Below are 12,083 nucleotides of genomic sequence, written 5' to 3'. Positions count from 1 at the left end.
ATTAAATGTCATTATTATGCCTTGCCATCTTTTGCCCAAAATCAAACTGCACTCTGAAAGAAAGATGCACTCAGTTGCTCCCTGCAAAGCAGCTGGAATGACTGATGTTGAATGAAATACAGACCAGTTGGTCCATCTTTTTCCACTTAGCAGTTAATAAAAACTTATCAAATCCCAACTAGTAGCTGATTGGAAACCTCTACAAAAGCCATCTATAAAGCACAGACATAAGTCTTCTAGAATAAAATAAACTTGATAAAGCCTCTTTCATCCAGGGAAGAAATCTGTTCTTCTGTATTCCATGACTTCGAGCACCTATGGCAAGGTGCTTGGGACTGTTTCCTGAATATATTATTCAAAAGATGCAGTTAAAATTAAGTGAAAGGATTTTTTTTCCACTTTTATGTACACACTGAAACCTTGATATAAGGCCTAGTTGTCATAGAAAACTTGAATGGGTGCCACAGTGGGAAAATCTGTCTTGCACCAATTTGCAGAGAAATAGTGTCTTGTTTTAGAAATTCTTCAAATGGGAAGGAAGGACAATTAAAACACAGCTTCGAAAGTCACAAAAGGATAATTCTTACTGAGTTGAGATTACAAAAGCATTTCTCATTAGGAAAATTTTAAAATTGACTTGAGACCAGCTTATAACAAACCCTGAATTACAAGTGTAACCTTTTTTCATAACAACAGTCTTCACCAACCAGTTCTGTTTCCGTCCGCGATGAGTTCTTTTGTTGTTGTTGATGGCTGTCAATTTCACGATGTTGCAATCAGAAAGCCTTGAATGTTTCAGGATCAGTTCGAATATTTTCCTGTTGGTAAGCCATTTTTAAGGCAACGTACCATTTATGGTTATTTTCCAAACGTGGGTCCAAAGCAAAAACTCCAAGAAATCCCATCCCATAATTCAGGTTGACACTAAGTGTATGCTTTTCCAGGTTTGGCAGAGTGTGTGTGTACGCTGGTTGTATGATAAATGTAACATTTGCTCTGAGTTTATCCTGTTCTTTCCCTCCTTTAAAGTATTTCTATTTTCTATTATTCTTTTTTTCCTAGGACCTTGGCCCTGTGTGCATTACTGTTCACTGGTTTAGGTGAGTTCTGAATACAGCTAAGAGTGATTTATATAACTGGGGTCTCAAAGGAAGATAAAATTTAACAATCCAAAGGAGACACCACCACCCCCCCCAGGCTTTTAACTATTATATCCGTTCCATTACCTTTCAAGGTATTGCAGGGGTTTTTTAATGTATTTTATTTTCTTTTATCAAATCTTATTTTTCTTCATGTCTTCCATTCCAGGTCCTCTTTATCTTCCCTTTCAGAAAAAGTTACAATATGTTTTTCTTGACATTTCTACTTAGTTATTCAGTATGGCTTTCTTCAGCTGTCCAAGGGAAAAAAGCCAAAACAACTCATTTGCCCTGACAAGTGTTTTCACTCTTCATGTTTTCAATGATTGGTTGTGCTGTGTGCTGGACTTCTGTAGCAGCTAATAAGTAACTCCTGATGCCAGACTAAATCCTGATTCCAAAGGTTGATAGATATCATTTGAGCTCTCATAAGTAAATGACAGCCCTTTAACCCAGTTGTAGTCCAGTGCAGCATAATTGGACTCAATTGTGATCCTCTACCAACTGGCTACTACAGTTAACTTATGGGAAATGGGACAGTATTCCTTTTTCAAGGGGAATGAGAGTGTGTTATGCTTTATATTATACATTGTTTAGAATGTTCTAGCTTGTTTCCAACATAGCACAAATTTTCCCATTTCTGCATCTGCTTATTCTTTCCTAATTCCCGTTTTATTATACTGAAATTTATTACTTGTGTGCTAACATGTTTTACCAGTAGTTTTCACTGAGACATTTGAAGTTTACTTTTGTCACAGTATCCCTCTAATTAATACAGCCAATTTTGCTATAATGTCAATTACTTTGTGAAGTATGTAACTGTAATTGTGACCATTGTCTAAATCTGCTCCTTATTCTACTGTTACCAATCCAGCAGGTCACTTCCACTAGCACCAAACTTTCCTGTAATTCTGACACTGTAGTGAATTCCTTCCCAGCTGGCAATAAGAAGGTCTTACACAGCTCTTTCTCTGCTTGAATTCTCTGGTTTCTGGATTGTGAAATTATCCTCTGCATAATTCAAGAACCATTTCATGATCTATGTTTGGCAGAATTTGTTACCCAACAGATGTCCGAACAGTTAATGACCTCTGTAAGTACAGCCCTGTGATTTCTTGCTACTGATGGTCCAAGAATTTTAAATCTATTCTACTACAAGTCAGCACTAGGACAGCATGTCACCTCTTATTAAAAAACAAAAGCATAAAATGTGTATAAATTTTCCTTTCAGAATTGTTATGCTTAGTCAGAAGTGGTATTTTTCCCTCGTTTTCTTTTGAATCTTTATGTTCATGAACGTGTGCATTCAACGCACACATGCACATAGCTCCATATTTTTCCTTAGCCAAAAACAAAGGACATGAATAAAACCCTGTGAAATTAATCAAAATATAGTTTCAAAGAAAAAATACTTCCATTAATACAAGTCAGAACTGACATTGCCAGTGCTCAAGTTGGGGAAAGGGTAGATGTCTAAAAAAGTCCATGGTAACAAAGCCTCTTTGACTGTCACTTTTGCACATATGGCAAATATAGTCTTACAAGAGCATTGAAGGCACTGGAGTCATGTGTTCACAGTATGAAATCATGCTGCAGCTGCACAGCCTTTCCCTTTTTCCTCCTCTCCATTCAGATCAGGCCCATCCCTGCATAGGAAAGTTGTCCTAGTTTCTCTTCTGTTTTTTTTTTCTCTCTCTTTTCGGTTATCAGCCCCTGTGAGAGGAAAATTGTCAGGCAGGATTGTATCAAAGAGTAGGTAAGAGAGTCCCTAACACCTGGCACTCGTCTCCCAGAGGAGGGAGTCAAGGAGTTGAATGCTGATTGATATAGGTCCAGTCAGACATCCCTATGGAGATATTCTGCCAGCCAGGTGCTGAAATCCTTAGAATATAAATCTGCACAGTGAAGTGCTTGAGAGGATGGCTTGTACTTCACTGTGTACCACTGTGAAGGAGAGAAATTGGGCTGCCTGCTCCTCTAGCAGTCAGGGTCCTGGCAGCTGCCTGGGACCCTCACCATGTAGTTCCTGAAATGCCAAAAAGTTTGTTACATGTTCTTGGTACCTGCTCCCAGGATCGCTGGGGCCAAACTGATGGATTGGAAGGTACCAAAATCCTGGAGAAAGACTCATCAGCTGGATCTACACTGGTAAGGTGCAGAGGCCAGTCCTCTTGCACTGCTATGCAGAGCACTTAAAATTGAAGTATAAGCAGATTACTTGGCAGTTCTGGCATGCAACTCTTAGCAGTTTCTCAGATTGTATGTGGACATGGCTTGGAGGACAGCATGGAGCAGTGGTCATTTCCCCAAAAGTGATTTTACATCATCACTTTTGAAAGAAGAAGAAAATGTAGTTCTGTGATACAAGCTGGGACACACTGTTTGGCCTCAGAATACAAAGAATGATCTCTGGTCTGTTTTATGAGCTAATAGAGCTGGAGCAGGTACCAGAATTTCTTGCTACAGTTTTGGCCTTGGTCTCTGTAGCTTTAGTGAAAGGTTTCTTTTTCAGTTTGGTTTTTTGAGGGTTGTTTATTTGTTTTAATGTATTTAGGTATGTGCACACATGCATACCTACCCTTGTGACTTTTCAGATTTCCAACACTTATTCATTCCAATTTAAGGGTCTTTACATGTTCTTTACCTGTCCTTTCTCTATTGTTTTCACACTTGAACACTTTGGGACATGTGGCCAATTCTTAGTGTTTCGTGTCATGGTTCACTGAAAATTAACTATTGCCCAAGTCCCCTCCTGTTACTGGGAACTGAACTAACGCAGCAGACAAGTTCTTTTGACTTCAAGAGCATCACTTGGCCTGTTATGGAGTCTTTTGAGCACCTTTTTCTTATGACACTGATATCTGATTTAGAGCTCCTGTATGAATATTGTCCTATGCTCATATTAAGCATACAGTACAGAGGCTATTCTGGGGCTAGTTAGCCTGAACTTTGGGGGCTAATGAAAACAACTAAGAATGTAACTTGCTTTTTTTTTTCCTCTCACCAATCAGTCCCAGATGGACTGACTCAGGGGCTTTCTTTGTTTTCCCATTTGGAGTTTCCACTTGCAGAAGTACAAGATGTACATATGTCAGTTCCTTAGTCTTCACAGAGGATTTCTACTATCTTGTCAGATCATATTTTTATACAAGGAGGTCACTGAGCTACAGATGAGGACATCACTGAATAATTGGTTTTGCCCTCGAAACCCATGTACATTTTATATTTTACAATAAAGAGTATTTCTCACACTTCCATGAATTTTCTCATTTGGTGGATGTCCTACAGTGGGCCAGTGCTTTCACACCCACTCTAGTCACAAAGGATGTCTCCTTACAGCAGCTAAACCTGACTCAGATATGGTTCTCTCTTCAGAATCAAAGGGCACTGTGTAAATTGTGATGATAGACATATGGGCCTACTACTGTGCAAGATGTTCAAAGCAATCAGATGTTCTGGCTGTAATCTATCTAGAAAAAAAATGATGCTTATCAGGAGTGGCCATGAGGTAATCAGAGAACCAAATGCTCCACAACACTATTCGTGATAGTGCCCATCTAAATGTGGCATTATGTATATATATGCTAACACGCTGAGGAACCTCATCCTGCTGTGATGGCCAGAAACAGTGACTTATCTGCACAGAATAAGACATGCAAAAGTTTGATTAGACAATCTGGGATTCTCTCTTAACTCCTCAAATAGCCCTGTGATACTGAGTCATAAGTCCCTGCATACATTGAAACTTCTGCAATTTTGCTCTCAAGCTGCTTCTTGGGACTTCTTTGCAGAAATGGTTTGCCACAGAAAGGATGAGTTCAGCCACCCTGCTTCAGGAACAAGCTTTTAAAGCAATCTTTTGTTACAGGTTTTAGTTGTCAAAAATTGGCAGCTTTAGTGAGGGTCTACCTATTTTTTTAGAGAGTCAGATGCTTCATTTATACAATATGGAGCTTTCCATGCAATTGCAGTAAGAGCTAATCTATAAAAATCTCCAAAAATTTTCTGTTGAAAAATGTGTATTAAAATGATGCTACAGCATTGTTAGAAGTAGCACTGTTAGGATCTTTTTGGCCATAAGTTGCATCAGACCTTTTATTTTTTAAATATTCCTGCATTCTTTCTTCAAAGGTACTTTCAATATTAACAAGCAATGAACCATGGTTTGTATTTTAATAGTAGTTTTCTTATTTGATTTTTCTCATTCTGGACTCAGATCACAGAACCACAGAATGGTTCAGGTTGAAAGGGATCTTAGAGATCATGTAGTTCCAACCCACCTGTCATGGGCAGGGAACCTTCCACTAGACCATGTTGCTCAGAGCCCCATCAACCTGGCTTTGAACACTTTGAAGGGTGGGGCATTCACAACTTTTCTGGGCCACCTATGTTAGTGTCTCACCATCCTCCTTGTAAAAAAAGTTTCTTCTTATGCCAAATCTAAACCTACCTTCCTTCAGTTTAAAAACCTTGTAGTGACTTGTCCTGTCACTACAGGCCTCAGTACAAAGTCTCTCCCTGCCTTCCTTATAGGCTGCCTTTATATATTGAATGACCACAAATAAGGTTTCCCTGGTGCCTTTTCTTCTCCAGGCTGAACGACCCTAATTCTCTCAGCCTTTCCTCATAGGAGAGGTGTTCCAGCCCTCTGACCATTTTTGTGGTTCTCCTCTGAACGTGCTTTAACAGGTCCGTATCCTTCTTATGTTAGGGACCCCAGAGCTGTTGAACCCCACGGTACTCCAGGTGGGGTTTCACCAGACTAGAGGGGCAGAATCACCTCCCTTGACTTGCTGGCCATGCTGCAGCCCAGGACATGATTTGATGCAGCCCAGGGTATGATTTGCTTTCTGGGTTGCAAGTGCATATCCAATTTTTCATCTACCAGTATCCCCAAGACCATCTCTGCAGGGCTGCTCCTAATCCATTCATCCTCTGACTTGTATTGATATGGAGAATTGCACTGATCCAGGTGCAGGACCTTGCACTTGGCCTTGTTGAACTTCATGTGGTTTCAGATGGCTGAAAGCATTTTGCCAACCTAACAACATCCACCGTAGGCCCAATTGTAGTAAAGGTGAGAAAATTTAAAAAAAAAAAAAAAAGCTAAAAGAAAGACAAAAGTATAAAAGTTTTGTAAGAAAAAGTTCCTTGATATTCCCTGGATATTTTCTTAATTGCACACTTTAGTTGAAAGAAAAGGAAATACTTCAAAGCTTTCATATAGTTCATGAATTATGTAAGAGAAATTTATTTACCTTTCAAGCTGGTTACATAGGTGATTTTAATGCATTTTCCAGATACAAAAATGTGTTTACTGATGATACTTCATGATTCTTCAATATCACAGAGGGAAGGAAGATTTAGGGAAGAAAAAAACAAGTTCTGAAGTCCTGAGGCCTAGAAAAATGCAAGAATAATGAGCTTAGAAGAATTAGTGGTCAGAAAGTTCCACCAAAAAGACAGTGAATTAAATTACAGAGTTTTTTTTACAGCAAGTTGGGAGCCCAGAATGTGAGTAATACTATAGCAGGATCAATGAGGACAAAGGAAACAGCAATAAGACTGCATACAATGCCAGAATTGCTTATGGGGCAAAATGTATGAGCCAGAAGTTCTCATTTGCAGCCCACACACTGACACAGCATCCCTTTTTTTGTTCTCACATGTTCACAGTCAGTCACAAAGCCAACAGCACTTGCATGGCAGCTAAAAATGAGTGTATATCTTCTTGATAAGGTGCTACACAGTAATACTGCCATGCATATTTTTTAATGCTAATCTTTTTCTCCATAACTTTGACCCAGAGCAGATCCAAGCTCTGTTTATGAAAGATCCTCATTTTCTGGATCCCTGCATAAATTGAAACTAAGGAAATGCAGAAAAAACCTGTCACAATTAGCATGCAGGGCTTATTAATATACATATGATAGGCAGTATACTATTTATTGTGCAACTGATAAATACCTGGAGCAAAATAAGGAGCAGTGATTAAATTTGAGTGTGCATTTTTGTAACAAGTTTCATATTTTTAAGCAAGAACACTTTGGTACTCCATGAAGATGCCTTTCTATATAAAGAGCTCATTTATATTTGTTTCCCACATGCTTCCAAGAATGATGTAGCATCTGAAACTAAAAATATTTTTCAGTTACTATCTTATGAAGGCTGTCACTGATGACAAAACAGGAGAAGGAGAGAATTTTAAGCATGAATTTTTGCAGTTCCATAGAAGTACAGGTGTAGAAGAAACTGTAAATCCCATATATTGTAAAGCAGGAAAACATTTAGTTTACAAACAAGCAGAGAAGAAAACTATAAGAGTAAAACACTACTGTAATCAATGGATATTGAGAGGCAGCTCTACTTGTTGCTGAGTGGTTTTACCTTTTATATGTGGCTGTCTTTTTTGTACATAAGTTTTTTGGTTTTACATGGGTGATTGAGGAAGAGGCCTCAGAAGCTGAAATCTGGCTTGCTGTCAACAGAGCAATTTTAAATTTAAGCAGTGAATCAGTCAAAGTGCAGTTTTGCTCCCACAGTAGTTCCCTTCTTGCAGAGTGGGAGCAACTAGAATCAGATTACTTAATGGCTCCAAAGGGCATATGTTGAATAGTTCAGGCCTAAAAATGAATCACCATAAACCAGTTTTTCTTTATTAAAGGCCTGGTTTGGGGACTTTAAATATTACTCTCCTTATTGTTGAGCACTTTGTAAAAGGGCTGTTTTATATAGCATCCACAAAGAGGCCAAACTGTTTATTAAATTGTCCTACACATACTCAGTGGCCCCAGTGCTTGCCAGTTTTAGCTGAAAAGTATGAGGCATGTCGCTTATGTTTCCAGATCATGTAATGCTCATAATTTTGCAGAAAAGTACAGTCACACCAGAACAGAACATATTGCTCGACCTTTTGGTCAAGGGATTTCACATCCTCTTGTAATAAGAGTAACAACTTTGCAGACAGGAGTATCTAAACACCAGGCTGAGAGCACAGCTGGGGACCCTTCAGATCCCTCCTCTCTGGTCCAACCCTTCCATCTGCTGGTCGGGATTCTCTCCTGCTTGTTTGAACTGTCACAGAAGATGTGATTACACAGATGTGGTTTTTTGAAACACATTTAGTTTGTAAAACTTAGAAGAATCTCACCCTGATATACCAAAATAAATAGAGACATAAAAAACCAATCCCAAACCCAACCAATCAAACAGAAGATGGAGCCAGAGAGCAGTTTTTAAAGCAAATTGCCAAAGATGAGGAATTCGGTTTGCTCCAACTCCTAAACTCCAAACAAGACCGCAGATGAGAAATTGGAGAAAGTCCTCCAAGGCTCTGGTGCAGTATGAGGGCATGGAGAGAGGCTCTGCTGTGTGTGAATGCATCAGTCCAAAACAGCACAGCTTCCTTCCTCAGGTGGTCTGTCCTCACCCCGCACATGAATACATAGGCCACTATTACTGCTCTTAGGCAGGCAGCCTAATTCTGCTCTATCCAAACCAAAAGAGTGAAAGTCAACCTGCATTAAGGATATAAAGGCCAAAACTAACAGACATTTCATTTACCACAGTGTCATGCCAAAACGTAGAGTAAGAGAAATGACACTAAGAAACGAAGATGAGGTAATATTAATTCATTTTGCATTTTTCATCTTGTTTTTCACTCTGTGTTACTGATGGATACACTTTTCCAAGAATGTTCAGATAATCCAAGCATACCTAATAGCCACCCTTCTTACTGATTCAGAATTTATGTTAACAAGAAAAAGATCCTTTAAATGGTGTCGTCATATAAATTTTCTTCCATGTAAGTTTTGCAATTTCCTGCAAAAAGCAAATACCAGAGGAGCATCTAATAATTCTTAATCCTACGATTTTTTTTAATCCAGAAAAAGAACTGAATAAGATTGCTTTTCTTGGCTTCAAATTCAGTTACTAAGTTGTCTTGCTTTTAGTCCTAGCAATATTTTTAATCCATGCAATCTGACCTGAAAGCTATGACAGATAATGAAAAAAGATCTTCTAGGAAGTATTTATAAGATTTATTTCCTTATTTTTTTCCCCTTTACACAGGGAAACACTTTTCTACACTACTCTAATTTTGCTTCAGTAGATACTCATTAAACTTGATGTCTACAGCAATTCTAACTTTGTCTGAACTGTCATGCAAGACATGATTAGCTACTTTTTAAAACAAATGTAGTTTGTAAAACTTCTAACTAAAGTATTTTTGTCCATTAGTTTTTGTCATTATAGGAAAACTGTTTTTTAAAAGTTTTTGATAGTATTGTGTGTGACAGTGGTAGATCTAGTCTTATTGGTAATTTCAATGCCTTTTCCACCATCACAACAATACCCTTTTAGCCTGTCAGGTAAAATGGAGGATGAAGCTTCGGGTTCTCACTTTGAAATCTTTCTGTATCTTCTTTGCTTCCCTTCCTCCTCTCACCAGGTTTCCATCCATTACTTTTTCTTCCCTCAGTCATAATAAAATTGCTTCTGTGTGCAATAATTTCCCAACAATATTTCCCCGTCTCATCAGGGAGAGTAGAGCAGTGACCTCAAGTTTGCACACCTGGTAAAATCCTGGACTAGACCTTGAGACACTTTTCTGTTATTCAAGTACTTTCCTGGTTTTGCAGAGGAAATCACCATTACAGATAAGCTTTAAAAAATGCCCTTAAGAATTTTATCTTGAGTGGCTGCTGAATCCTCACTTGCATTGTGTTGTCCTTTTTTTTTCCTTCCCCTCTCCCTAAAAGGTAACTTATTTCTGAAGATCAAACACATGAAGCATATATTTGATTTTAGCATATTATTATTTGACTTTGGTCCAAAATGCATGCCTTCTTATCAGTGTTTTCCTCCAAAGAGTGTCTTAAACCTTGAAGGATTAGTTGGACCTGAAATTGTTTAAGAACATAGGAAAGATAAGGCTAATACGGAAATGTGATGTTTCAATAGGCAATTGAAGAAGATCCAGCTGATTTGGGGGATATGTAGGACCTTGTTCCAGTCCTATGACCCACAGCTTTGCCTGTCAAGACATTTGTTTTCTCAACTACTTTCTTCCTTAAAAGTGTTTTTGGAGAAAAGTATTCTGGGTCTCCCAAGAGCCTGTAGCCTGTTGTCTCCAACATATGCTCAGCCCCTTATTATGTATCAGTGATGCACAGTGCCTAATCTCAAATGCAAACAACTGCAAAGTCAGCAGACCTTGCCAGACTTCAGTTGTAAAAGACAATTTTAGATACATGTCCATTCTGAAGACTATCAAGCATGTCATAATCTTCAAAGAATATCTCGCTCCTCACCAAGTAGTGCGACAAGCATTTTTATCTGTAGGTCTAGCCTAGGACTGCAGGATCATCCATACCAGTAAGAAGGTGGGGTCTTTGCCTCTTTAGTAGTAGTTCCCATCTAAGAATTATGAGAAAGAGATGTTATCTAATCCGATCACACATCCTTAGGGAAATAGTTTGAGACTGCCAATTTATTTCCTATAAGATGTTACATAAGCCTTTGGCTGTTGCTGACCAGACCTTTCCCTCTACACTTATGAACATCTCATAGTTTAGTTGAGAAAGCTTAAATGTCTTGCTGTGGTCCTGCAGATACTGCTTGTTTAGGATAACAGAGGTTACTAAATATCTTGAAATTTTAGTTTTTGTCCCAAGGACTTAACAATATCTTTCCTCTGTTGCCTACATCTACTACATAGGCAACATGAGTGTGAGTGGGCAATCAGGATTTGTTCTGTAGATGATGCTGCTGCATGTTACTCCTGCAGATAAATTAAACTCCTGATCGTGGATATTTTCATACCTGATATTTTTCATGGAGAACTGCTGCTCATTGGCTTAGTGTGGGTAAATTTAGCATTACAGCTGAAATAACACTTTCCAATCTGCTGACAACTTCTGCGATGTAGGACAACACGTTCAGACATTGAGCATGATTTTCCATAATCTTTCAAGACAGATTATGAAAGTTTGGCATATGCCTCGGGAGGAAGTTGCTTTTTCACTGGCTTTAGCACAGAGCTCTGGGCAAATTATCTCACTTTCTTAGACCTCAATGAACCTGTCCGGAAAAGAGAGTGAAAAGTAGCCTCTTGATGAAAATGAGCTGCTGGAAGTCTGTTTCGTTTCCCTTAGGAATAAACTGTCTGAAGGTGAATTTCTTACGCCGTCGCGTTGCAGCCCTGCTGCCAGCCCTGCCTTCCTGCGCCCTTGTCTAACATAACAGCACAAATCTCGTATTTACCTTCAGTTCCAAGAAAAACTCAGATAGAAAAATGTAAACAGAGGGAAGCAGACGCCCCTCTGTTTAATCTTTACGCCCCTTTTTTTCGCCAAGCGGTCACCGCAGTGCGGCCGCGGGACGGAGCACTCGGCAGCAGCACCGTGCCGACAGATGATACCCGGGCATTGCTCGGGAGCGGGACTCGCTCGCCGGGCTGCCCCCAGAGGACAGCCCGCAGCCTGGGAGGGTGGCCATGGCAGGAGATGTGTGGTTAAACCCCCGTCTGACCGAAGAATTCCCCTCGTGAAGGCGCGGCGCAGCAACCCCTCTCAGCGACATGGCGGCAGCTGCCGCCATTTCCACCCCCAGGCCCCAGGGCCCCGCCCGGCCCGGCCCTGCTCGGGGGCGGTGCCGTCACCGCCGGCGCGCTGGTTCCTGATTCCCAGGGAGAGCCCGGCTTCGGCAAGTCCCTCCTCCGCCTCGGCAGTGCGGGCCGCCTCCCTCCCCTCCTCCGTCGGCCGTAGCCTCCTCCGGCGGCAGCGGCGGTGCCCGCCGGCCCCATGGCGGCGGAGCCCCAGCCCAAGGCGCTGACTCGCAAGCCTCTCCTGCTCAACAAGGTGGAGGGCTCGCAGGAGGTGGTGAACATGGCAGCGATAGTGCCCAAGGAGGACGGGGTCATCAGCGTCTCCGAGGACAGGTACT

General features: G+C 40.4%; 1 protein-coding gene across 2 annotated transcripts in view; it reads left to right on the top strand.

Moving 5' to 3' along the window:
* Positions 1-12,083, top strand: part of WDFY2 (WD repeat and FYVE domain containing 2) — an 85,208-nt gene that overhangs the window by 6,324 nt on the left and 66,801 nt on the right. The window contains exon 2 of one of the 2 annotated variants that reach the window (XM_027648168.1): positions 1,063-1,100. In XM_027648168.1, coding sequence (XP_027503969.1) covers positions 1,063-1,100 — 38 coding nt within the window. Of the gene's footprint in view, positions 1-1,062; positions 1,101-11,732; positions 12,079-12,083 lie in introns of those variants that run through there. The other variant, XM_027648159.1, reaches the window with a different exon arrangement.

The sequence above is a fragment of the Corapipo altera genome, unplaced genomic scaffold, assembly GCF_003945725.1.
Source record: "Corapipo altera isolate COAL_440 unplaced genomic scaffold, ASM394572v1 0, whole genome shotgun sequence".
In the NCBI taxonomy this organism is placed as follows: Eukaryota; Metazoa; Chordata; class Aves; order Passeriformes; family Pipridae; genus Corapipo; species Corapipo altera.
This window is presented reverse-complemented; position numbering and strand designations above follow the sequence as displayed.